The 27,492-nt window shown below is 43.2% G+C and overlaps 5 protein-coding genes and 1 non-coding gene across 6 annotated transcripts; 1 reads left to right on the forward strand and 5 right to left on the reverse strand.

Annotated features, from left to right (window-relative positions):
- Positions 1-850: 850 nt before the first annotated feature.
- On the forward strand, positions 851-1,900 carry KY384_008570 (uncharacterized protein; the record flags this gene model as incomplete). The annotated part of the gene is made up of 4 exons (XM_044817059.1): positions 851-1,120; positions 1,219-1,326; positions 1,500-1,680; positions 1,857-1,900. The coding sequence occupies 4 exons, from the start codon at positions 851-853 to the stop codon at positions 1,898-1,900; spliced, it is 603 nt and encodes a 200-aa protein (XP_044666424.1).
- A 2,329-nt stretch (positions 1,901-4,229) lies between these two features.
- KY384_008571 (uncharacterized protein) lies at positions 4,230-7,146 on the reverse strand (the record flags this gene model as incomplete). The annotated part of the gene is given in 6 exon segments (XM_044817060.1): positions 4,230-4,581; positions 4,630-5,084; positions 5,136-5,692; positions 5,739-6,020; positions 6,211-6,438; positions 6,456-7,146. 6 exon segments carry the CDS (start codon positions 7,144-7,146, stop codon positions 4,230-4,232), a joined length of 2,565 nt encoding a protein of 854 aa, XP_044666425.1.
- Positions 7,147-12,438: 5,292 nt separating this feature from the next.
- Positions 12,439-13,536, reverse strand: KY384_008572 (uncharacterized protein; the record flags this gene model as incomplete). Its single annotated transcript, XM_044817061.1, has 1 exon — positions 12,439-13,536. The coding sequence occupies one exon, from the start codon at positions 13,534-13,536 to the stop codon at positions 12,439-12,441; it is 1,098 nt and encodes a 365-aa protein (XP_044666426.1).
- A 3,075-nt stretch (positions 13,537-16,611) lies between these two features.
- KY384_008573 (uncharacterized protein) lies at positions 16,612-18,489 on the reverse strand (the record flags this gene model as incomplete). Its single annotated transcript, XM_044817062.1, has 3 exons — positions 16,612-17,724; positions 17,783-18,169; positions 18,226-18,489. 3 exons carry the CDS (start codon positions 18,487-18,489, stop codon positions 16,612-16,614), a joined length of 1,764 nt encoding a protein of 587 aa, XP_044666427.1.
- Positions 18,490-19,018: 529 nt separating this feature from the next.
- KY384_008574 (uncharacterized protein) lies at positions 19,019-20,009 on the reverse strand (the record flags this gene model as incomplete). Its single annotated transcript, XM_044817063.1, has 2 exons — positions 19,019-19,076; positions 19,261-20,009. 2 exons carry the CDS (start codon positions 20,007-20,009, stop codon positions 19,019-19,021), a joined length of 807 nt encoding a protein of 268 aa, XP_044666428.1.
- A 470-nt stretch (positions 20,010-20,479) lies between these two features.
- On the reverse strand, positions 20,480-20,614 carry KY384_008575. Its single transcript has one exon. It is a non-coding gene; the product is annotated as a tRNA-Val (tRNA).
- Positions 20,615-27,492: the final 6,878 nt, after the last annotated feature.

Below are 27,492 nucleotides of genomic sequence, written 5' to 3' on the forward strand. Positions count from 1 at the left end.
TAATGATGCTGCCTTCCCGTGAATGAAGTATTAGCGTCCTCAATTACATGCCTCGAACGGCTTGGGGTGGCCGGGATAGCCTAAAATGAGATAGTCAATTTTAACGTATGATAGCGTTGGTACACTAATTAATGATCATGTAAGCGCGCGAATGAACGCAAGTTCGATGCAGGTACGCAATGTGGTCAGTCGAGACGGAATTTCGAAAGAACATTAATGCGAATGGCTATACTGCACCACGACCTGCCGAGGTGCCGTCCGTTACGCGTGAAGAGCGAAAAGGCACTGGCGACTGCAATTTACCCCTCCTGAACATTACTACTGAGCACCTCCTGACGTACATGCGATCCAAGTAATGCGTCGGAGTATCTCATCCTGAAATTGTCCCTGCATCGATGAAGTTCCGAGAGACTGAGAGTTTGCCGCGTGGGCAGAAAGCAAAATGTCAATGGCAACGATGCCTCTTGAAGGTTCCGAAGACTGGACACTAGCAATGGCTTCCATGCTAAAGATGCGATAGGTCTCCTCACTCTAGCTCCAACACCTGACGAAGAGAGTTCTCGATCTTGGAGCCATACGCTATGCTTGAATCCCCCACATTCTGACCCTTGCTAGTGCGTGAACCGCTTCATTCAGAAGGCGTTGTCTCGAAACACTGGGATAATTGAGTTCCTGGAGTGATTAAACTTCAACCGACTCTGAGCGCTTCAATGTATAGCTTTCCGATGTCTTACATGGCTTATCAGAACATAATAATGCCCTTGCTCCGACACCACTCCCACCTTCACCGCTACAGACGCAGCAGAGCGCTCCCTTTCACACTACTCGAAGGACACATACTGTCGCCGCCATGTCGTCGGACGGATCGGCGTACTTTGGCGAGCCTCCGCTCAGCAGTGGCGATGTAACCATCATGAAAGGCCTATTTGGATCGACGAAACCGCCAAAACGTGTGCCAGTTCCTCCAGGGGAACCCAAGACAGCAGCCCCAGGACTCGTCGTTGGACTGTCTTTTGCCATTGTCATTGTTGTTTTCATCACCGGCGCCCGGCTTTTGACTCGGATCTTCCGGAAAGGGCAGGTGTTCGGATGGGATGACTGGATCGTTATACCGGGTGTGGTAGGTTGCGCGATCCCGTCGACGTTCAGCTTGAAAAAGCAACATAGCTCTGCAAAAGCAATCCAGGACGAGTTGCTGATGTTCAATTTCCTGGCTAGGGAATCGCTCTCGCATATTTTGCCAATCTCCTTGTTCGGACTCAGACGGGATGTGCAGGCAAGCATATGAACGACTGCACCTACAAAGAGCTTGGAGTCTTCACTACGGTAAGATCCCTTCCTCACTGATCTCGCACTGATGTTCCTTGGGCTGGTGCTGACGATATGCCCAGCTCGGCGCTTATGGTCAAATAATGTTTTTCGCCGCCGTGATCCTGATTAAAATCTCTATGTGCCTTTTCGTCCGTCGCGTGACTGGCATATCATCAAGACCATGGCAGATCGTGAACAATATCTTCCTCGGAATCCTAATTCTTTTTTTCTTCATCACGCTGTTCATCAACATTTTTCAATGCTCGCCCGTGACGGCGTTTTTCAACTATGCCATCAAAGTGGACTCGCCAACGTATCACTGCCTAGACACCGGTAAAATCAGCAATGCTTTTAGCATTATCAATTGCGGTAAGTCAAGCTCGTTGGACAGCAGGACCTAGCAGCTGAGACACCAAACCTTCAGTGACCGATTTTTGCCTCCTTGCCATCCCCATCTTCATCATCACGAAGATCCAAATGCCTTGGGGTAGAAAGTCAAGACTGATCGGGGTCTTCTGCATTGGCATTGCCTGTTGCATCTGCAGCGCTTATCGATCTTCGCTCGGCTACAGACACTCGAAAGACGTAACTTGTAAGCACCACTGATTCCTTCTCTCGCATACCTACATGCAACACCACGTAACATGAACAACCCTCCCAACGATCACCTCTCCCCCGTCCGCTCCCTCCTGATTCAGCTTCATCCAACTGACCTCCTCCCCAGTCATCTTCGTCTCCGAAGTCTCCTGGACCGTCGCCGACGTCTTCTTCTCCGCAGTCGTCGCTTCCCTCCCCGCCCTCAACGCCATGGCCGAAATTGCTTGGTCAAAAGCAGCCTCCTCGTTCGGCAGCAAAGGGCTCAAGTCCTCAGGCAACGCCAGCTCCGGGAAATCGTGGAGCAAAGTCAGCGATGGTAGCGCCAATCGTAATATGAGTGGCGCGGACAGATCGACGAGTCAAGTGAGGGGATTGTCGAAGCATGGAGAGAGGAATGGGAGTGGTGAAGCAGGACGAGGGGCTGTCGAGGGGAAGGATGGGGAGGTATTGAAGGATGGGACGAGGAGGTACTCGATGGAGGTTACAGATGTGGAGATGGGGGGGTTCAAGGGGAGGAAGGATGAGTACTGATGCATGGAATATTGGTAATGAGTATGAAGTGTATGAGTGTGTGTTGGATGATATTGAACGTACTAAGGTCGTACTTTGCTTGATACTCTTGTATAATATTACTCCTGTACAATACGTTATTGTTAATATTGACATTCGGTGGCTTATGCATAAACTCCAAACTATACCGCAGGTTTTCACTCCATTTGAATCAAGCAGAGGTACTCTGAAGTCCATGAACGTCTGTTCAAAAAAGACTGTGCAGCCTGCATTGTAGGCAGAGATACTACTTCCACTTCAAAGAGTCAGTCAACATTGGACTAAAGACTGTACGCTCACTTAAGAGATCTAGCCTTTTTAGCTCTAGCTCGACAGACACTCGAGTCTTGGCACCAAACCACCCATCGCACACGCTCTCGACTTGCGATTTTCCGATACACACTTCGCAGAGTATAGAAAGGGCAAGATGCCTCAAGCGCAACCGGAGCTTAAGAAGGTAAGCTTTGTCCCTCCTCCTCCCCCTTCCCCCTTTCCCCTCGCAACTTCATCTCCATCTCCATCTCCATCTTAATCCCAATCTTCATTTTGACTTCGCCTTTATCTCACCTCCTTCCCTTCCCTCTCACTAATACAAAATCACACAGTACCTCGACAAACGCCTCTTCATCCAACTCAACGGCTCGCGAAAAGTGATCGGCGTATTGAGGGGCTACGACGTGTTCTTGAACATCGTCTTGGACGACGCGGTGGAAGAGAAGGCGGACGGGTCGAAAGTGCGTGTTGGAATGGTTGTGGTTAGGGGGAACAGTGTTGTGATGCTTGAGGTGGGCCTTTACTCTCTTTGTTTGTTTTTGTGGGGGGTGAGGGGCTGGGGAAGAGGGAGGAGGGGGAAAGAAGGAGGTGGGGAGGAGATAGGGCTAGCATGAATTTGAAGAGCGAGGCTAATATATATGTGTACAACAGGCACTAGAGCGTATAGCCGGTGACAAGCACTGAGTCTCCCCCCTCGGTTACATTTGGCGGATCGAAAAGGGTTGTCGACAATATCTGGAAAGGGGGTCGGGCCTCCACCCAGCCTGATCAAGATCCCCACTCACAGAAGGGAAGCTGGATTGTCTACTAGACTACAGAAAAGATGAATAAATCGTGGCATGTCTGTCGGGCTGGGCTGGGCTGGGCTGGGCTGGGTTGGATACGCGGCAGCAGAACACCCAAACGCTAAAAAGGGGGGGAAATGCATGATGGCTGATGGCAGGCGATGTAAGGACACCGAACGGACAAGTCATATTAATCTTCGAACCGTCTGAAAATACCATGCCAGCATTTAACGAAGGGATATCGTACACCAAAGAAAGCCAATATTGGTATACCGCTAAGCTAAGCTATCCATCAACATATCTCATATCGCACATAAACCATGCCGACCATGCCATGCCATCCATCCCATCAAATCCTCCCGCTGCGTTGCTATTCATTCTGAAAATCAAGCGCATATCATAGCCATAGCCATAGCCATAACCACATCCTTCATAAATCAAATTAGATCGTAGTCCTCATCCCCTTCCCCCTTTTCCCCATGCCTTTCGCACACAAAGCGCCACCCACCCAGCCAGTAACGCCTAGAGCAGAGCAGAGCAGAGCAGAGCAGGGTATCGAGACTGTGTGTGTTTGCTCAAGCAATCGAGGCTGAGCTATTTGTTCATGTTGAGATAGATCGTTCGTGCATTCCTCCGTCGCTCCGCAATGATAATATACTTATACAAGGTCGAATTAGTAGTAGGTGTATTAATGATTTGGTGGGATTTGGGAGTCTAGCGTGCTCGCTTGGTTTGCACGGGGTCGTCAAGATACGAGGATTGGTTATCCCAACCGCGTTTCAGTGCTGATCGATCATATGTGTTGGCGATGGTATCCCGCCACATGTTTGATGTGACGAAGGATGGATCTCCGCTGGTGTTGGTCGAGAACTGGTTAGAGTTGCTTCTTGGAAGCGGTGGGATCTCTGGTGTGAGTGAATAATGCTGTGGCATGGCTGTATTCATGGGCGTGTGGTTTTGTATGCCTAGAGTCGTTGGGTGGTATAGAGGCGGAGATTGTTGAGAGACGGTTACCGACATCTCGGCCATTGAAGCAGAATTCTCTCCAAAAGCTGCATTCCAATTCCTGTTGTTTGTCAGTAGAAGCATGCACAACATAGGTGTCTGAACCTACTCGATGATTGGCGTTGGATTCCATACAGCTTGTAGATCGGTAGAAGAGTTATGGCTGGTCGAGAGGGAGTTTCCACCATACAGAGAGCCGTCATTCGGGCCATCTAATCCAGCAGTCATAGGTGGAGTCATAGGCCCAGGCTGCACAGAAAGATGTTGGGAAGTTTGCTGAGGATGCGATGTTGATCTTGACAACATGGGCATATGCTGATACTGCGATTCCAAAGGAGGACTTGGCTGCATTGTAGGCATTCCGGGGCTTCCGTAAGGGAATTCTGGCTTCAGCTCAAATGGTTTGCTGGTGTCGGCTGAAAATGCCGATCGGAGCGCATTGATCTGCTTCTGCATATCTTGTTGTGGCCATGCAGTAGCACACGTTTCAAGGATACGCATGTGTCGTTTGAAGTAATCCCTCGCGTCTTGATTGAAGTCGGGATCTGGTGATGTAATTGCGACCTATAAAGTATCAGCGTGAAGTCACAAATATGTCTTGGCTGGATGATTTACCAGGTGAATCATGGTGCATGTCAGAACAGTATATATAACGAAATTGATGCCACGCTGCATGCATAACAATCCATTGATGCCAAAATTGCGCAGGATCGACTCCTGAAGTTTGCACATCTTCTTTGAAGAATCATAGCAGACGGCCATATGCCTCTTCCAGCTACCATTAGCATAGGAACCTGCTTGCGCAAGCTGCGGTCGATGCAACATGACCGACGTCAGGTGATAGTAGGAGTGCATGTTTCCGATGAAGTGGCTCGTAAGGTATGGGGCTTCATCATCCAGAGGAAAGTCGACCTGGAGATCTCGGGGAAGGCTTTTCAACCATCCCATGAGATCTGCACCAGTGCTGATAAATTTCGGGTCTTGAATCCAGTTGGAGACGTCTGCGCCCTTCGTTTTGCCTTTGAGATCGTGCAACCTGCGCACATAAAAGACTTGCTTGAGTAGCCAGGTAAATTGTCTTGAGACAATGTAGTCGGAATGATCTACACCGGGCTCAGGGCGCATCACTTCCAGGTCCACTGACTCAGGATCGATGCCCATATCAGTTCGGCCTAATGAATGTCAGAAAAGACTGCAGATCGGGAATAAACGACTTACCTTGTGGAGAGCCAACCATGGTCTCCAAGACGAACAGTGTCTGCCAAATCCTGGTCTTGATCAGGCACTCTGTAGGGTCTGAACCACAAGATTGCCCATCCCTATGCTGATCACGGTGCTCGTGCAGGTCAAGATCGTGAGCCATGGTGATGATTTTCTTGATCGTTATCCAGGATCTGTAGTAGTACCCTCGCTTCGGTTGAGACTCGCGCGCTTTCAACAGTATCATCATAGCTTGTACAGTGCTCAGTCGCGGAACATCCATGAAACAGTCTTCGTGGCCTACAAACGGTAAGTATAAATCTCTGACAAAATCGATTTAGGTCCATACTTGATGATAAGGCTAGCCATTGAGCTCCTTGCACTGGATCATCGTGCATGCTGCTGCCGGCGCAGGCGAAAATGGCCTCCAAGATTAGCGGTGAAATCGACCTGCGATTGGACCGCCATTGTTGATGGAAATAAGGTTTACTGATTACGGGTACGTAAGGATGTACATGTGTGAAGAAGATGTCGAAGTATTTCATACATTGCTCATCCGAAGGCATGAGTTCTGGAGGTATTCGCACAGAAGCGCCGGTATGAACAAATTTCGGCAATCCGGGATCGGCCTCTTCATAAGCTGGCGCTTCTGCTAAGATTTTCTTCTGCTGGGATATATAGGGAGCTGCACTGTCGTCAGCGTCGGGAACCGACTGTGCTGTGAAGGAAACTTACCAACGCCGTTCTCGTTGATCTTCAAGTCTCCGAGTATGTCGCTGATATCTCCAGTGGAATACTGTTCTCCGCTCCAAGCGCTGCTGGAGCGGGGTAAGGAAGGTTTGTGATTAAAATCATACGAACTCGTGTCATCAAATGAAGATGGCGCTCCACTTAGAGGCATCGTGGCTACGTCAGAGAATGAGAATTCTTGCTGGGGAATTGGGGTGGAGTAAGGTGGTGTGCCGAAGGAGCCAATATTGACATCGAAGGGTTGAGAAGATCCCGGGATATTCGACGGGTCATGCATGTTCCAGTTCATTGAGGTGGGATGTGTTGGCATGATGTAGTCATCGTCGCCACTACCGCTTGAGTTGTCGAAATCCAGGACACCCTGCATGCCTAGTTTCGAGTTTGAATCATTTCCATTCCGTTCGAAGTTGACAGCAGGAGGTATACAATGCAGCTTCAATCGCACGCAGGCAGCACATGGCCACTGATTCGTTGTAGCAGAGTCGCATTTGATCTTTCTCCTCCGACAGCCATCACACGCCCTGACCACTTTGAGACGTCGATGTCGATTGTGTTCGTCAACAAAGACATAATTCTTCTTGTCGTTGGGAGGTCCCAGATTCGGGGGTGCAAATGATATATTTGTCATCCCGGACTGCTGCGGTAGCAACGGCCGGTTTTCTGTGGAAGCCGTCATGATGCGATGGTAACGAGGGATTGGTGGGAAAGGTGAGGGTCAATTCGTGTCCGAATCGAGATTGGCCTCTTCTTGCCAGGTTTGGCAGGTGTCTGTAGATGTATTTCTTGTGTACGGACCAAGAGACCTTGGGCACGGTCTGGGAACGTATTTCATAGAACTCGGCGAACAAGACTTCGCGGCTACTTTGGTGAGAGTAGGGACCACGTAGGACAGCAAGCTCCTTCAGCTTCTTCCTCTCCTTTTCTGATTATATGACTTTGGAGTCTTGGTAGGGTAGGGGAGGCGATGGGCGGGGTCGACGGCAGTGTGAAAGCCTCAGTCGCGGGAAATGGCCTTGACCAAAGAGGAAGTCGCGGTCTCCCTAGTGTGACGTCGATATGCAAGTGATGCCAGCGCAAGAACAGCGCGGTAGAACATTCGAAGAACGAGAGGAATGCAGTAGTCAGGAACGAGAGCGGCGGACGAGCTCTTTTTAGAATATAATCCGATGCTAAGGCGCCTGTTATGAAGTGACAGCCAGTGGCTTGATAAATCGTTGTAGCCCACTATAAATGGGCCGTCCCCAAACGCTTGCGCGTCTTATCGAGACTGTTATTTGTGAATGTAGGAACAGAATTGAAATGGTGGTGTGGTGTGGTGGGCGAGGACGGTAGGGTCCGGTATGGGCATTAATCTCCTGTGTGGGCGCAGCGGTTGCAGATGTTGGCCGCTGATGGAGGGCGGTTGCTGTGGTGCGGTGGGTAATAGATTTAAATGCGCCCAGGTGTGGTAGGTTGGAGAACTTTGTGTAGGATCGATGAGAGAGAAGTGATCAAGTTGGGGCACTGATAAATGTACTCGTCTAGAGTGGGTTGTCAGAATCTCAATAGGGCGGGGTATTTTGGAGTGCGCGCAGTGCAAGTCGCAGTCCAGAATCCTTCTGTAGGATCGGGATTGCCTATTTGGTGTCTTGGCTGCAGAGCGTCACCGCTTCAAGGCTGATCGAGAAATGGCACTGTCGAGTGAATCGTCAAACTAGTTCTGGACCCTCTTGGTAATGTAGTGAACGCTGATTTGATGGCGATGGCCCAGAGAGTAGCGCTGCCAAGCTGACTAAGGGGTGCAATCGATCAACGGCGGGAAGCCTTACGGGCTGTGGGCCTGCGCAGCAATAGCCTATGGATTGCGTCTGGCGGTGTCGCGTCTAGCAGAGACTCGACGGATTCAAGACGGTAGGACCAAGCAATTTCGCGACAAGAGTGGATGTGGATGTCGACTTTTATGACCCTGTTGGGTGAATAGTAAGGTGGTACCAACCAACTCGTGCGATTGTAAGGGACCCACCCCCCGTTGTTCGGGCGGCGAGACAGGAACAAAGCGAACCGGGGCCACAAGAAGTCAGTACTCTGGCTCAGATAAGCCGGAAATTGCAGGATGTAGGAAGGATGTTCAAGAATTGAAGTCACGGGTAGCGAACGGACGAAGGCGAAAGGCTTTCAAACTTCATGCTGGAAGGTGCAAGACTACACCGTTATATGTATGGTCACACCTCGATCATTCCTGCAAGGCACTCCGCACCTCCTCATGAGCCTCTCGAGTACCTCGGTCGAAGGATCTACATTGATTATATAAAGCAGTTGACAAAGTGGGAGAGAGTACGATCAGTCCATTCTCAGATGACGATGTGTGGCTTCGCTTGCAGGCGGTAGGGAAGTCAAAAGGATTTCCCGTGGCTGTGAGGTACAAGAGAGCCACTGAGTGCACAGCAAGGCCCATCTATTTTTGCAACTCCCCGGCCTCGTCTAATTATCGTTATCTGAACCTCTGTCCTGGCCGGCCTTGACCCCACGTTTCGGAGCATAGACGACCTCGGCACGCTGCTTAACAAAGCATCGTTCGTGATCTGTCTGCAAGGTACCACCAGAGGGCAGATTCTGTTCCGGGTTGTCTCTCGCTTGAAGAGGTAATAGGATCATTGCGCTTCAGGCGGGACAGACCGACCTTTAGCCCCTCTAAGCCTTCAACAAGACCCAAACGTTCTTGACTGTGGCCCGTATTGAGCAATCTTAGATCCCATATGTGATGGATGACGAACAAGTATCCCGAGGCCTGTGAGGGTGTCTTTGATACAGCCTTCTCTTATCGTCGATACCCCACTAACATTTGAGACATTTAAAAGACCTCGGGTTCTCTTGAATAAGAGAGGTGGAAAATTCGACTGTAATTGTCAGCCCACACAGCCCCCGAATGGGATGCAGGGCGTTGGTGCGAAAACGGTGGCTCCCGAACGCGCCCTGATTTGCGTCATCGTTCGATGTTTCGCCTTAGCGAGCGTTACCCTACATTTGAAACCCGGCCATTCTCACTGATTCTTCTACTTGTTCGCACTGAGTCAAAAATTGTCAGGTGCTTTGCAAGGCCTCTAAGAATGGGGCTATAGCGTTACTGTCACCTACGATATGGACCCGACTTTCAAGTCGATGATCTCCCTTCGTGGAGGCCACTAATATTCGTAGAGAGCATGACGGAAAACACATCAGCCCACCCAGAGCCTTGCAATGTGGAAGACCCTCAAATCAATACTCGTGCGCTGAGTCTATTCTGAATGGGGATATAACATCTCACAAAGCATCCCGAATGTTGGGTGCGGTTGTGCAATCCCGTTCGTCACGTGCAAATTGTCCATTTAGTCCATCAGGATCGCATGCTTGGGAATGCTCCCAAGAAGGATTGTCGCACAGTTGCTTTGTAGTGTCACAGATGGTCGCAACACCTTTTGCCAGAGTCTAGATGTATGAGGGAGATGAAGCTTTGTTAGATAAGGCTGTGCTGACCCCACCGGTTCCACGGTTACTCATAGCTCCTCCCCTGATCTCGATCTATTCCAATCATATAGCACTTAGATTTAATCTCAGGAGGCTTTTGAATCGATCCTGAGCGAGATGCTCAATGAATGTAACAGGCACGAGGTAAACGTTCACTGCTATCAATCTACCAGCCATCCTTGGTTCAGTATCGGTACCCAGCATGAACTCTGCCTAAACATGTTTCCTACCTTTGGACTTGTGCATTGAAGTTGCATATTTTCCGATTACTAGGCATTAGAGGACCAGCAATGTTATCTCAATTTTGGGGCACTGATAACGAAGGATGGCATTCCGTCGTTCCTGGAAAATGCAAGGCGTGGTAGTATCTCGACTGGTGGCATCTCTGAGGCGGTGATTAGCTTTTATCAAGCGATCATGAGTCAGCTAGAAGTCAATAAACCGCCTCATCATAATCAAAAATTGCCATTCCATCATGACTTCAAAACCATGTGAGACACAATGCCTAGGGCTGCAGTTAATTTACCGATCAATTTGGTTGTAAGAACAACGAGGAAAAAGCTGTCTGCCTTTGTTTTCCTTGGTACAGAAACAGAATACGACATTGAACCCATTGATACACTAGAAATTCAAGCCATCGCTGTGCTCAGAGGATTAGAAAGTCTGACACAGATTTATGCATGAACGACTACGCATGAGCCATTACAGCTATGTGCTGACGTTGCAATCGTGGCTAATTCCCTAGCATTGGAGCTCGTAGAGACGCCGCGGCCAGCAGACTTCGGGCCTCAAGGTAATCCACAGCCGGCAAACAAAGCTAATAAATCAAATCCCATCTTGGAAGATCTCGAGGTCCCTGGTTCCAATGGGAAATTCTCTGGTAGCCCAAATTTAGAAAAATGGCCGAGACCACTCCTTAGGCATGATAACAGAGCAGTGCTATGGCCTCTCAAATGACGCCTTTGAGGACCACAGCAAACCAAATTACAAGAGAGCATTTACCAATTGGCAAATATTCTTGACAAGCTTCCTGCAAGACAAACCGCGACATCAAGTTTTGCGTTCGAAACTATCACCAGCACAAACGTCTTCGGCTCGTATCCTCATCGAATGGTGGCTGAATGATCTATGGTTCGACACAAAGACACCATAAGCCTTTGATTCCATTGCGTCAACTTCTCACATTGGAAGTCTACACAGCCATGCTTTCCGGTTGTCTGGAGTTGCACCGTATGCTAGCTATCGCAGACCCAAAGCGGATTGATTATGTAGAGCGCTTTCTGTTCGATTGATCGAAGGGCCCAGCTAAGTATTCCGCAATCATTCACACTTGGGGATGCTACAAATACGACGACTATGACAAGTTCCCCTTCAGAACTCCGAATTCGACTTCGGAGAGATCCTAAAGATCTTGGCGTCTGTACCTTGCGAAACGCCCTACATCTGGTTTGACCTGGTGTGCATTCCGCAGGAGCCAGCTGACGATCGTCTCCGGGCAATCCAGAAGCGAGAGATAGGAAGACAGGCAAAAAGCTTTCGTGGTTCTAAATTTGCTGTCGCATGATTCAGTGACATCAACGGTTGGGAAGACATGAGATCCACTATCAGTTATCTTTCCATCCATTTTTTCCAGGAAGGAATCGAAAATGCTTTGCCAAAAAATGGTCCTAGATCTAGCATTGCAAGGTTCTGGCGCCATTCTAGATTTGTTCGATGATACTTCAGCGTCCGACCACACACCAGTGGAGCGAGATTTCGCTCCACTATCTCTGCTTTGTGCATGGCTAGAGTGAAGGCTCCTGAATTCTCGAGCGGTCATTTCTGGTTGGATTTGATCCTTGGTGTGATATTTGGCTTGTGCGGGTTGGTGCCATTATATAAGTTAGAGGACTGATCAATGAAAGAGGAAGTCTTGGGGCGAGGAAAGAAATGTGGATATTTGCATTGCTGGATGGATTGGAGGTGTTGTACTAAGAAAGCAAAGTATGCGAGCTACAGGTCATATGAGATAAGGCTTATGTAAAGCGAGAAATTGATAAACCCCAAGGGAGCAGAGCGCAGGACCGTATGTGGGTAATTGGAAGCTGGAGCTGGCTGCACAGGCAGATATGCCTGGGACTTGGGCAGGCAGGGATCACTGCATGTTAATGTGAGAGTCGGTGTTAGCTAGGTGTCTGAAATGATTGAAGTCCTCCGTTATTCATGCCGATTGGAGCACCTTAAGCTTGCCAGTCAATTCTGTCTGATTTCCTCCGTGCCTGGTCACGGGCAATGGGAGGTGGCATCGTCGGGGTTTATAGAGTGAACCATCCTAAGACTGCTTGGTGTCGAAGGCTATAAGAGGCTTCAGAGGGCAGTACCTGGGCAAGTTAATCGCGTGTAGGGCTCGTGTATTAGAGAAATGGTTGTTTCAATCGTGTCTGAAAGTACCGAAGTTTGTACTAGACCATTGCTCTAGGTACACATTGCCCGTAGCCCGTCTGAATCACCACGGTGTGCCATTACGAATACTCTCGACGAATGCCAAAGCCCCAGGAGTCTCCTCCCATGCAGCATAGGATTCCTTCAGCGTGATCATGGTCTCTTCAATGCTACCGGCGCTCTGGTATTCTGGCTTTTCGTCCCACAAGTTATCAGGTTCCAGCAAAGCCTCCCAAAAGTACTTGTTGGCTTTAGCTACAGCTTTGTATAGTGTACTAAGCTGAGATACCAGCGTTTTCTCGACATCTTCGATCCTCGCCTTCGAGTTGGCGTGACCTCGCGTTGAATCGTGCAAGACTAGAGATTGAACCTGGTAAATAAGTTCAAGGGGCAATTTGGTATTCTCGTGCAGTATCTTAATGCCATATGCAGCCGCCTTAACGGCGAACAACATCTTTATCTTTAGAAGGGTCAGAGAGACGAGCCATGTGAGTGAAGGGAATAGCTCGTCGAATTCGTCAATGGGTTCGAGCATGTTCGCGTTTTTCACGTCTAGAAAAGGTAGACTCGGAATTCCCCAGTCATAGTCGTATCTAGTGCCCGTTGTGACCCACCACTTCATGAAATCGTAGCATTCCTGATCCTTTGCTAGTCGTAACATCAGGCCAGGCGCCCAGCCCCTCATACCTAAATTATCACTACGACACAGCCGGAGCATATCCTCGATGTGACCAAGGGCTAACAGCACGGCGTCATACGACTTGATTTCCATGATAGCAAAAGTCAGGTCACTGCGGGCCAGCATGTACGGCCGAGTACTGTCGATGTCCCAGAAATTGCCTACATGTTCCTCGAAGACATTGGCTGGCCCGAGCATATGCCCTGATGTTCCACGTAGCTTCTTCTCCTCTCGGGCCATCTTTTTTCTGGCTTTGCGAACCGGCTTGCAATACTTCTTATGGGAAGCCCAGTCTGCTCTCTTGTGCTCTTTGCTACAATAACGTACCGCTCTGCAGCCAACACAATGTAGCAGGTCTCCGACGGCATCGCAGTGTTGACAGTGACGTGAGAGTGGTTTTGATTGCTCATGCACGGAGACACTGGTTTGAGATGGACTCTTTGGTGCTTCATTGGGCAAACTCTGTGCATGAGACTTAATCATGATGGTTTACGGCCTCAAGAAGGAAGGATTCGACAGCCTGATGGATCAATTAGAATACAGCGAAGCTGGTGACATTTTCGCAGGAATGGCAGTACCTCGAAGGCTTCCGCTCTTCGCACGATGGTGTTGAACTTGATACTGCTCAAGTATCAGAGAGACAGAGACTGGAGCCATGACGAGTCAGAATATTGCGCGAAGCCGCTCAAAAGTGGCACGTCACATTTCTCTATCAACTCATGCAGTGATCAAGAGTTGACAAGCCTCACCCCTCAAGTCGCTAACTATAATACGGTAGACCGCAGATACCCATACCCGAAAACTGATCTCCTTGCCAAGAAATACACCCTGCGCCATGAACGACTTCAATTCCTATTCTCCTGCATATTCCCTTCACCCCTATACATACCACACCCATCATAACAAGTCCTTCCATGTGAGCTCTTCATGCTAGTAGTCCCACCAACAGAATCCTGATTCCCAACGCCGGAGAGTCTGGCAAATCGAGAACCCGGCCTTAAGCTTTCGAGGCTGGCTGATGGCGGATTAGAAACAGTGGTAACCTGTTCCACACATGAGTCATTTCTTTTCCGTCAACTATAAGTGAGAGTGTCGCACGCACTTTGTGTCTGCTTTTGAAGTTGGGCCATATATTTTGGTGATTTTGAACCTTGGCCCCCCCCTGCTTCTATGACGTGCGTTTTGAATGTGTGTCCATGCTGAGGGTCTGATGATGAGACTTGGAACTTGAGGGATAATGCTGTGTTCTTCGACCGAGGGATATTGGAGGTAAGGGTTTGATACTGAGGGTGTGGTTCTGAGTGTCTCCCCGATGACGAGTCTTTGCTGAGGGGTTGCTACCGGTCGAGTGCGTCAGCATCGAACCGTTTACAGAACAAAGATGGGAATACTATGACCCGATTGCAAAACAGCAAGCGAGCAATGCTCGTGAGAAAACAGAAGAAGAAGAACTGAAATCTTCAAATTGTTGAAGAAAAGAAAGTTTTGTGGGAGGTCTGCTGACTCCGTGCAAAGGCCCCGGAGCAGTGGTGAATAGTAAAATGAGTCATGGGAGCCTCGATACCCGTAAAGAGCAGAGACCCTCTCACACTAGACACCACCTCAACAATCTTTTTTCTTGGGCTTCGTGATGACAGAACATCTATAGATTGGCTTTCGCCAGATGTCTGGGGTCTTCCCCGCCCGTATTATGTGAAAGAGAATATGTGGAAGCATTCAAGAGCAATGATTACGAAAAGCAGCAAGAACATCTGCGATTTTCTATGGGGTTTTGTTCTTTTATCTTTTTTTTTACCCCAACGGATCAAGCAGAAAAGCAAATCTTTGAGGCATTCAAGGGCAATGATGATGAAAATAATGGAGTCGTTGACAAGGGGCACTTATCTTCTGCTTCGTGTCCTTGTGAGAGATGATCTTTTATCACACTCGTGTCTCCCACTTGTTCATGACTCCCATCTATTGATGATCCAGAACGTCTGAGCTCTGGCGGCTCTGAGGCTTAAGTGTTCTGTCGAGGGCACATCACATGGATGCATGTGGTGTGGATTGATGTAGAGGGTACTAAGACGCAATGCGTTGCGTTCTAGGAAAGGATGCAAGATCTGGTGGGCAGGTACTGCTCGTTGGTGGGTTTGAGGCTTGAGTGTTCCGTTGAGGGCACCAGCACATCGATGTATGTTGTTTGGATGATTGCAGAGAGCAGTGAGACAGAGAGTATCCCATCCTAGGGCCAAATGCAATAAGTTATCGCGAGAAGGTGCTCGTTGAAAGGGAACTGAAAGGATAAAGATGAACAATAGGGATGATGCAGGAAAAAAGAAAAGAAGAAAGCTAAGAGAAGATAAATCAAGGCAGAAAAGGCTAATGAATGTTTACACTGACTACAGGAAGGCGCGAGTGCGTTGAACATGGGACTCGCTGCATGACGCAACAACCGCTCCTGCTCGAACTGCATACTCTCCACGTCTTGAGGCATGAGCAATAAACGTGTCGTGGTGGATACCATTCTAAGCAGCCAGAGAGGACTAGTCGATACATGGAGAGAAAGCAGACTTCCTTCCTGCTTTCAAACCGAGAGCTAACTTTCAAGATATATCTCCGAGGGCAACCCGAATGACTACACACGCAACGGAAACATTGACAAGGCCATACAGCAACGAGCACGGAGACATACGATGGAACTGACTGTACATCTAATTGCACCATTTTATCTCATGCTACAATTGAGTGCACCAGAAGCCGCACATGAGACCCAGGTCGATTGATATCCACAACAAGAAGTAGTCAAACCTTCATTCTGACTCCATCCGTTGACGATGAAACGATAACTACACCAAAACCTGAAAGCTATTATCGCAACTAGGCCAATCTAGCTTACGCAGATACCATAGCCTTCCCAACACTATATAAGCTACCGAACGAAGTCAACCATGTAATGTGGCGAGACAAAGAACACAGATCACGAAGGCTTCATGTACCCCTAGTCCACCGGACGACGTCATGCGATGGAAGGAATACGGTGGCTACCTGAGGTGACAGAGCCAGCCCGAGGATTGAGATACTACCAAAAAGATCTTTAGGAAGAACCACCGGGTTCGCCCCGCGACGGAGGAATGTTCGTGGCTGAGAACCTTACTGGGGTGTGAAAGGTATTGAAAAAGGTCTGTGCATACGCCTTATTTATGGTGAATATCTCTACGAGACGCGGGAAATTTGGAGAAGGGGCTAGGAAGGAACGCCGAAGCGTGGAAACTACGAAGCGTGGTGGAAGATTGGGATACCATATGAATGTGGAGCATCGAAACATTTGAGATGTACATCATACCTAAGGGGAGTAAGGAGCTTCATGACAGTGTACATTGTCTCCACAGGCAATGGTGTATCATGAGATTAGTGCAAAAAGTCGAAAGTGATGATTTATTGAAAATATTGATTACTACATGACACTTTTAAATGTCTTTAATATACGGATAGACCATGCTCGAACCCCAACGCCACGCTTTCTATCTTCATTAAACAACAGCAAAGTATGCTTCACAGGGACCATATCACCAACCCTCACTTCCCCTCCCCATTTCCACCCCCATCTTTCTCCTCATCTCCCTCCCTCTTCTCACTAAACCCCTGCTCTGTATTCAACGGCCTATCTAAACCCAACCCCTTAATAACCAAACTCGACGCCCCCGCCACCGCCGCCAAAGCGCACATAATAATCCACACAATCTTCAAAGCATCCGCATACGCCTGCACCAAATCCCGATACTGCTCCGCCTGCTCCGGCACACCCCTCATCCCCTTAATAACCTGCACCAACGTCGCCGCATCACTCGAGTACTCCTTCGCCATAGGTGCCAGCACGGGATACTTCGCAATCTTCTTCGCGATCTGATTCTGGAAGATCGTGCCCCCGATCGCGACCCCTATGGATTGGCCGAAGGCGCGGAAGAAAGAGAACATAGCGACCGCGAAAGCAAGATCTTCGTTTTTGGAGGCGCCTTGCACGGCGAATGCCACGCTGGGGAATAACATGCCCATGCCGAGCCCGCAGACGAGGTTCAGGAAGATCCATTGGGCGGTGGTGGTGTCGACGTCCATGAGGTAGAGGACGCCGAGGCCGAGGATCGTGAGGAGCCAGCCGATCCAGATGGCCCAGCGGTACCTGCCGGTCTTAGTGATGGCGATACCGGTGACGACGGCGATGGGAGCGACGGTGAAGGTTTCGGGGAAGAGCGCTACGCCGGTCAAAACTGGGGAGAAGGATTTTACGGCTTCGTAGTAGAGGGGCTCGTAGTACAACAGGCACCAGAGGATGATGCCGTGGATGGTGGTGGAGAAGTATGCTGCTGCGGACGTGCGGTTTGTGAAGATGCCGAGGCGGATGAGCGGTTCTTTAGCGACATAGGCTTCGTAGGCGATGAAGCCGGCGAGGCCAGCGACGCCGAGGAGGAGAGGGACCAGAACCCGCCAGCTGTCCCAAGCGTAGTTTACCCCGCCCCAGGTTATGGGGATGAGAAAAGATGTGGAAGAGGCGATGAAGAGGAAGGACCCCACCCAGTCGACGCGCCGGAGTTGGGTCAGCATGGACTGGGGGATGAAGTTTAATTTTAGGAAGAAGTAGACGAAGGGGACGCCGATGCCGATGAAGGGAAGATTGATGTAGAAGATCCAGCGCTGGTTGGGGTTAGCGGGTTGCTTTGAGGTGGGTGCGGTAGGGGGGTTTGGTACGCACCCAGGTCACTTTTTGGGCGAAGGCGCCGCCGATGATGGGACCGGTAACGGAGCCGATACTCCACATCCCACTGATAATACCAAACCAGCTGCCTCGCAAGCGCATTGGGACAAGATCTGTAACGAGGATTTCCGTCAAGGCGATGATGCCACCGCCACCAATACCCTGCAGTGAGCGGCCGACCAGTAGAGGTCCGAAGCCATTCGCGACGGCCGCGACGATGGCACCGATGGTGAAGAATAGAAGTGAGACGAAGACCATGGGCTTACGGCCGAATATGTGCGAGAAGGAAGCGAAGTTTGGTTGGAAGATGGTGGAGCATAGCAGGAACGATGTCCCGGACCAGAAGGCTTCGATTGCTGTTCCTTTGAGCTTTTGAGAGATGATCTGTAGATTCGTATTAGCATAAAGAAACTTTTGATTTTGTAAAAGGGAGGATTTACGGGTAAAGCAACGGACAAGCTGGTGCCATCCAAGGCGACCATTAGGGTCATGACTGCCAAAGTGAGGAAAGCAAGGTATAGTCGTTTGGAAGGCTTGAAGTCTTCAGCAGCAACGCCGGTAAGTTGTCTTTCGATGTCTCGCAAGGTCGTGACCTTCTTCTCGAGTTTGGAGCCATCTTCCTGCTTTTCAAAGTCATGATGTTGAGATACTGATGCTGATGATATCGAATCCGCGTGCTCTACGGCACGCTCGTCGCCTGCCATCTTTTCTGATATCTTCCAAAGAGAGATCCTGGAGAGCCCCTATATGAGGATTGTGCGCGGTCTATAATGATTTTGCAAGCATATAGCTGTGGCACTAGATGATGCTCTGTGCATGCAGATGAGGTTTCCAACAGGAGGGACCAACACAGAACTATATAATGGAGTGCGATGAATACGATTCAATTCGTACGGATGCTGACACAGAACCCTTTGTTTGAAGCAAGGGACATGGCACACTCTATATCGCAATACATCACCGCCTTTGGCCAACGCGGATAGAATGCTGGTGGTGTTCGCCGGCGGCCCTAGTGCGGCAGGAGCCAGAGTCGGATGAATGATCGTCCATATGGGTTTAGGCGCCAACCGCCCCTAGACCCTTACTACCTAGGGGGCTTTAAGGGACAATCGTGCGCCCGTTGGGGGAGAAGGTATACGAGTACGGAATACGATTAGGCCGTTCACACAAGGTTCGCGAGCCGGTGAGACCGAGGTCCCATTAGTCAGCCAAATCAAAGCTCACTGAGTCAAGTCACTGTTCAAAGCGGATGAACTCTGCTCGCTTGCCGCTTAGGGGTGCGATAGTAGTACTGTCGTTGTGATAGACTTATGTGGCTGATAGGCAGTCATGCATCTCTCTCAGATCCTCAAGGTCCACGTCCCGCCTTAGCTTTGGACCATCGCTCCCACACGTGCCTTTTCTCTTCCATCCCAGCACTTTCGCCTGTATGACCCTCCCGCCAGCAGCCCCAACAGTACAAGTCTTTGTCACACCCGAAGCATTGGACTGTCGCATTTGCGCAACAGATGATGCACCAGCTCTCTATCTCTTCTTCTGTGGCAGCGGCCGGTCTTACTTTGCTTGTGGCTCCAGGTGCGTTGGTAGGAACTGAAGGCAAATTGAGGTCACCGAGAGTGTTGTCTGGAGGCACAGTAGGGAACTGTAGGGCTGCGAAAGAGTCTACTGCGGTAGGCTCTGGGGGTGGCCTCTCTTCCTGCTGCGTCACCTGAGAGAGCGATGTGTGCTCGTCCACATCACGTTCAGACTCGTCCAAGATTCTTTGTAGTGCGGAAGCTGCTTCTTCATCCTCGTTTGAACGCTCCTCAGTAGGATCAGGCCTGCCCGTAGAGACTTGAATCTCGGCGCTAGGAGCTGTAGAAGCCCCTTGGGCCGGGAGAACAGCTTTTGCTTCATCAAGTAGTCCCCGTGCCTCTCTCATTTCGGTCTCATCGATTTGAAACTGTTCCTCAGGTCCAAGCTCAGCTAATAGCTCTTCAATCGTTGGAGACGTGGGCCGATCATTCTTTGGAGAATCCTCGCTCTTGAAACTCGTACCATTATAGTTGACTTCACGACCATGGATTTTTTGAAAGCGGACAATCAGATCTTCAGGTGTATCCTCAGACTCCGATTGCAGTGGTGGTAGCGACCTAACGCCTGAGAGCGAAGAAGCAGTGGAGGGTTTGATGGCGTTCAATCGGGCCAGGAGGGCTTTGTCGTCATCGGACTGCTCGTTATCCATCTTTGCTGCATGATGAGATTGACTGCTATGTCATTTGGTATGGTTTAGGTAAGAAATCGAGATCATAATTGCTCTAGGCAGTCGGCCTTGTGACTCCAAATACATTGCATGCGTACTTTGCATCACAGACGGATTGCTTCAAACAGGCTCTTGGCACATCAATATATTTCAATTTCACATTCAATGGAAGGTTCAAAAGGATCGAGTGATCGTCAGGGCGTGAGGAATTCGAATAGCTGAGCAACTGGTCACTTGTGGTCTGCTAGATTTTCTGGCGATCAATGGATTGTGCAATTCAACGATTATCTAGAACGTACTTGAGATCATGATAGACCGGTCTCATTGTCTTGTGCCCATGTCTGAGGAGCGACCAAAGGACCATTTCATCTACAAAGGCTTGATCTACTGCTCCTTGACAACATGCTCTATCGAAACCCGGAATTTCGCCAAAAACAAAATAGAATGGAAATCTCCCTGACAGGGAATCGAACCCTGGTCTCCCGCGGCTTGCCAGAATGACAAGCGGAAATCATAGCTAAGTAGAAATGTTAGATTTAGTCTTTGTCAGCAGGAAGATCGCTACTTTCCCACTAGACCATCAAGGAAATTCTATGTTTTCGGATCCATACATGGATGGCTCTTACTTACATATATATTGTTTTTTTTTCTCCTCAAGAGCGGAGAGCGCAAAGTGCGGGAGTCTCGGTAAACGCGGGAGCAAGTCTTGGCAAGAGCGGGACCGGAGCTTGCGGAGCTAAGCTTCTTTCTTTATTTCGGTGTTAACCTTCTTTAGGCCACTTATAGTAATAGCTTAGTAGTCTCACGAGCTTAGATATAATAATATAATAAGTTATAAATCTAATATTAGCTATACTAGCTTAGGGCTTAGAGGTTTTAAAATTTTATTATTAAATATCTATACTAGCTAAAAATTAATTCTCTTATTAATAAAGCTATATAGCTACTTTTAAGCTAGTTAAACCCCTTTATTAATATAGCTTTAAAGTCTATATTTATAGATTTATATATAAAAATAATAGGTAAGTATTTTAAAAGCTTTTTAATTAATAGAAATAATTATAAAAATAATAAAATAAAAACTATTAAAATATTATATAAAAGCTTAAAAAATTAAGTAAAATAAGCTTTTAGCTTATTAACCTTTAATTTAGCTAGATCCTTTAATAGTTTTATAAGCTTAGATATAATAATATAATAAGTTATAAATTTAATATTAATTATATTAGCCTAAAGCTTAAAAGTCTTAAAACCTTATTACTAAGTATCTATACTAGCTAAAAACTAATTCTCTTACTAGTAAAGCTATATAGCTACTTTTAAGCTAGTTAAACTTATATTTAAACCTAGTAGTTAAATAACTATTTTAAAAAGGTAAAGCTAAAAAATATAACTTTTTAATATTAATTATATAAAGTAATAAAAAGCGTCTAAATATAGCTAATAAATTATTTAATAAAAAATTAATATAATAAGTATAAACTTCTAACTTCTAGCAGCTTAGGAACTAAATATTATAATTTAATAAGCTATTTCTTTTAGTTTAAATTGCTATTCCTCTTCTAAAAAAGTATTTTAAATAATAGCTTTATAGGCTATAGTTCTATAATATAAAGTATAGTTTATTAATAATAATCTCTTATATAAATAGGCTTAAAAATAGCTAAAATAGCAGGAAATCTACTTAAAAAGTTATAAATAAAAATAAATAATATAGTAAATTAATTAAATATATATTATTATCTATTCTAATAATATATAAAATAATACCTTTTTAATATAAATTACTTTTTAAGCTTAGGAGTTCTAATATAAAGTATTTCTTATATAGGATAACTAATAACTTTATTAAATATTAGTAAAAAAAGTCAACTATTAGGTTTTTAATATTATATATAATTTTACTTAAATATAGGAAGCTTATAAATATTAGGTAAAAAGTAATATATAATAAAGTTTTATTAAATCTAAATATATCTAAAGTTTAGATAATCTTAGTTAATATATTTTTAGTAATAGGTTATTATTCTTTAATATTATATTTATTATAAGTTTTATAAATTTTATTAATTATATATCTAACTAACTAGCTAAAAAACTTATAATTAAAGTAGCTATTACTAAATCCTTATTTTATATATTTTAATTTTATTTTTATAAAATATATTTTTATTATTTTTAATTAAATTTAAAAATAAGAATAATTAATAAATTATTTATATAAATTTTCTTTTATTATTAATATAATAGGTTTTAAGTTTTTAAATATATAGAACCTAGAGTAGCTATTATATATATTTATATATATAATATATATATTTTTTATTAAACTATAGTTAAAACTTTAATAAGCTTTAATAAAATTAAAAGTTAAAATTATTAATAAAAAGGCTTAAATATTAATATAGCTATAATTTTATAAAGCTTATTAATTAAAGATAATTATTAGTAATTTTCTTAAAATAGAAATAAAAGAAATTATTAGTTAAAATATTTATTTTTTATACTAGCTAGTTAATTTTTAAGTAAATATTAAAAATAATAATAAATAAGGCCACTTTCTTAATAATAGCTATTACTAGTTTTTTTTTATAAAAGTTTCTTATAGCTATAGTAAATTAGCTTATTATTTTTTATTATATATATAATCTAGTTTACTAATAGCTTTTTTTATTAAATTAAAATATTTAAAATTATAAATACTTTTTAGAATTAAATATTTATAGGAGTTAATACTTAAAAGGGGTTTATAATTATAAACTTTAAAGTTAATAGTTTAGTAAAGTTTATAAGTAAGAAGTATTTAAAACCCTCTATAAAAGCGGTATCTAATTAAAGGAAGAACTTTTATTAGAATTTTAAAATATATTTAAAATAATAACTATTATAATATAATAATAAAGTATTTTATTATCTTAAATCTAAATAAATATTTTTTTTAACTTTATACTATATTTTCCTTTTTATAAGAGTATTATATATATATTTTAAAAAAGGGTATCTAAGCTATATAATTTTTATAATAAAAGTTAAAAGTTTAATAAAAAAGTTAAAGTTTTTATATAAAATTAATTTCCTATTAAAAATATAAAATACTTTTATTAAAGCTTTTTAAAATTTATTTTCTAGGAATTTAATATATATCTTTATAGTATTAATTTTAATACTTAAAAATTCTATTAAAAAACTTAGTAATATTTTTTTATATTAATAATTAAGCTAAAATCCTTATAGATAGTATTAAAATTATTATTATATTATTTTATATTAATATTTTCTAGTAAAACTATAAAGAAGTTATTTAAATAATATAAAATAATAAAATAGTAAAATTTATAAAAAATAATATAATATAAGCCTTTAGTAAAGAGGTTAAAAATAAAAAATATTATTTTTAAGCTAAAAAGGAAATAATAGTTAGTTTAATATATATTATTCTAGTAGAAACTAAAAAGTTATTACTTATTTATTACTATTAATATATATTAAAAAATATTAAAAGATCCTTTTTTATAAATATTGCTTTAAAGCTTATTTTAAGTATTATATTAATAATAGTATTAAACTTAGTATATTTAAGAGCTTTATTATCTATATTAATAAAATTATTAATAGAATTACCTTTTAAATATAATAGATTATAAATTCGTTTAAATCCTTTATTATTTTTTATAACTAAGCTTAAAGGAGAAGAAATATAAAATAAAGTTAGAGTTATAGCTATTTTTAGAAGCTAGTAATAAGTATTCTATTTTTTTTAATCTTTTATAAAAGTTTTTAAATCTATTACTATAAAAGGGTAAAGTATATTTAATAGTAACTAGTTAGAACCTTTATAACCTATTTAGGCTTTTATTTTTATAATTTATAGGATTTATTATATATAGTATTTATTTAAATAATTTTATAGCTAGTATACTTACTTATTATATAATAATAGTAGTATTCTATTTAAAAGAAAGTTAGTAGTATTAGCTATAGAATATAATAATCTTTTTAAAATATTGCTTAAAAAGGATAGAATTATAGGTAATTATTTTAAATATAAAACCTTATCTTAGAAAAGGATTAAAATTTTATTTAAATTTTAATAATTTTTATTTTTATAATTATTATATTTAATTATCTTATATCTATCTTTATATATTCTATAAATATATTATTAATAGTAAGGTAATTTATAAAATTTTTTTATTAATTTAATTATAATAAATTTGCTTATTTTTTAGCTTTATTAAAGTTATTAATAAAATAGCTAAAAGAATTATAATTCTAGTTTTTTAATGGAATTATTTATATTTTAAATTAGCTTTAGCCTTTACTTAATATTTTAAATTATCTTATTATATTATTATTATTTTATTAATATAATATTTATTAAAAACTTTAATAAATTCTTTTATATAATATAATAAAAGAAATTAAAAATAGTATTTATAATCTAATAACTTTTTATAAAAAGCTATATATTTATTTTAAAAGGTAAAATAAATTAAAATTTTTTATAAATTAAGAAGCTATATATAATATTATATATAATATTAAATTCTTTAGAAGTTAAATTTTTTATAAATTATATAATTAAGCTATTAATAAGTTTAAAAAGATCTTTAGCTTAGAAAATACTTTTTTAAATTTCTTTAATATATTTAAAGTTAAGTTTAGAAATCTAGCTTTTAAAATTATATTAGAAAAAGAGGGCTACTTACTATTTAATATATTTATAAAGCTTATATATAGCTTTTATTATATAGGAAAGTATTTATAGAAATCTTTTATTTTATAACTTAGATAAGGAGGGTATATAAAAAAATATATTTAAGAAGGAAAAAGAATATAAAATAGCTTTAATAAGAAGGGTATATAATAGTTTTAAGCTATAATAAGTTTTTTAAAAAGATCTTTATTATTATTTAAAAGTTTTTTATTTTTAATATTATTAATAAGTTATAATTATAGATAAAAAGTACTTAAGGGATAGCTAGAAAAGAAAAAGCTAATTATAACTAGCTTTAAAAAGTTAGGCTTTATATTACTTATTATTTTTATTTTATTAATAAAATATTTAAGGTAATAGTATATTATATTATAAGTTAAGAGGAAAATATTTATAATTATAAGCTTTTATTACTTATAGATTTTTTAACTTTAATATTAGTAGTAATAAAGCTATTTATTATTTTATAAGCTTTAAGTATTTATTTTTTTTTAAAAAGATAGTATAGTAAAGGAAAGGAATTTTAAGTAATAGAATTAAAAGTAAAGTATTATAATATTATATTAGTATAAAAACTAGCTATACTTAAAGTCTTATTCTAAAAGCTTTTTAATTAATAGAAATAATTATAAGAATAATAGAATAAAAGCTACTAAAATACTATATAAAAGCCTAAGAGATTAGGCGAAATAAGCTTTTAGCCCACTAACCCCTAGTCTAACTAGATCCTTTACTAGGCTTAGCTTATGCTAATAAAAATTATATTCTAAAATCTATAATAATAGTTAGAGATAGCTAACGCAACGATTTTATAAAAACTATACTATAAGAAAGATATTGCTATTTCTTTTTCAAATAATCTTATACGCAAAAATTTTCTTATATAGTTAAAGGGTAAAAAGAGAGTGTGATTTTTCATTAGCACCCGAGGGCTAGGTCAAGATTTTGACTTCAAATACTATGTATTGTCCGCCTTTGAGTCAGCTCTCTATCGAAGTCTCAATCTATAGGGAATTTTGTTCAATAGTAGGTCATATCGCTACACCAATATATATTCTCTTTATTTTCATGACAAAAGAGTCTAGCTTCTCGACGTTTCTCTTCCAGCGGCTCTAAAATACCCCTTTTACCCCATATTCTGGTTCAATGTTGTTCGCCCCAACATTGACAAATGTTGCCAGCAGAAATCGTTGCAATTAGGCTATATTGATGGAACTATCTTCCGGTAAGATATTTGCAGCGTTGAGATAAAGTCGACTGCGAATGCCCAATAATCCGACCGGTCTAACATTGAGTCACATTTTTTTTTAGGAAAAGATGCAGATGGAGGGTTTGGCTCGAGATCTGCTAGCTTGCACCCCGAAAGGCTTCTTCGCCGGTCCCTTCTTCTCGTCCTTCATCTGCTTGCCTCTTGCTGGTCTGCCCTTTGCCTTTTTCTCTCTCCACCTATTTTCGCGAAGCTGGTCGATCATTCTAAGATATAACGCAAAGATGCTCCCACGACCATCGTGCAGGAAGTGACTAGATTTCTTTGCTGCCTTTGGCATTGTAGCATTTCTCCCTGAAGAGAGGCTATACCAGCTATTAATCAGTGGCAACCACAGACCCCACGAAGACGGTCAATCTGTATGTTAATGTTCGATTTGCAATGCTGATGCCAGACTCAGCCTGCAGAGTCAGCCGCTCGAAATTGGGCGGTGCTCCTGCGCAGGTGGCAATTTTTGCACAAGCGGCACGAACGCAGAAATGCTAGCTTCGCCCCCCGTATACGACGTTGGCCCCTTGTCACTGTAAGGCTTATTCAGTACAGCAAAATATGTCACCGCCCCAGATTCGGCCCAGCCTTGTCATTAGTGGTCCTGCAATCTGTCTTTGCGTGAAGATCAGTTTCGTTTGGGGGAAGCATGCGTATGCTTCATTGCCGCAGATTTTCCATCTCTTTCTCCAATGTCTTCATGCTCCCTCGCAACTTGGATACTGCCTGTTCTGTCTCTTGCAGTGCTATCGCAATGCGTGGAGTTTTTCATAAGTCAGAATCAAGACGAATGCTCGATCAACAATATTAATTTATCATGCACAAACCTCACGGCCAATGGAGGATTATGTGCTTATGCTGAACCCATCAGTAGTCTATGGTGTTGTCCTGCTTTTCGGTGCGTATTCTCTCGTCATTCACTAAAAGAATTGGTATAGACTTGGGTAGACTAACGATATGCATGATATCCAGCGGCTGCTGGGGCAACGGTAGGAAGTGCACAGGAGCTTCCTCCCAAGCGCCGGGTCCGGGTCAAATTGCATGCGCAGTTGGGGAAACACGTAAGTGAGCGCATCAGATTAAGTCATCCTAGCTGAGAGAGAGCACGGTAGATTGGTGTTGCGACGAAGAATACGAAGCTTGCACGCGAAAGAAGGGTCAAACCAATGTGTGCATCACCTATGTCCCGAATCCCTACGCGAATGTTTCGGCGGTAGAAGCCAACGCGATCGAGGCTTCATCTGTACCTAGCAATCGTATTGCTGCGACTTCCCCTCTGAGTTTTGTTTCCAGCAAAGCTGATGCATCCACCACAATTGCAGGTGAGAATACGATTGATACCTGATTATGCGGATAGCCTGCTCATTCCCCGCGACAGCAAGGACCTCTTCTTTTGTGTCAGCATCGACTTCATCGACTGCGTTTAGTGCGTCGAATCCTGCCTCAGATCTGTCCTCAAATCGGACGACTAAGCTCACGCCTTCGTCAACACA

Source organism: Bacidia gigantensis (assembly GCF_019456465.1).
Source record: "Bacidia gigantensis strain McMullin 20006 chromosome Unknown contig_295, whole genome shotgun sequence".
NCBI lineage: Eukaryota > Fungi > Ascomycota > Lecanoromycetes > Lecanorales > Ramalinaceae > Bacidia > Bacidia gigantensis.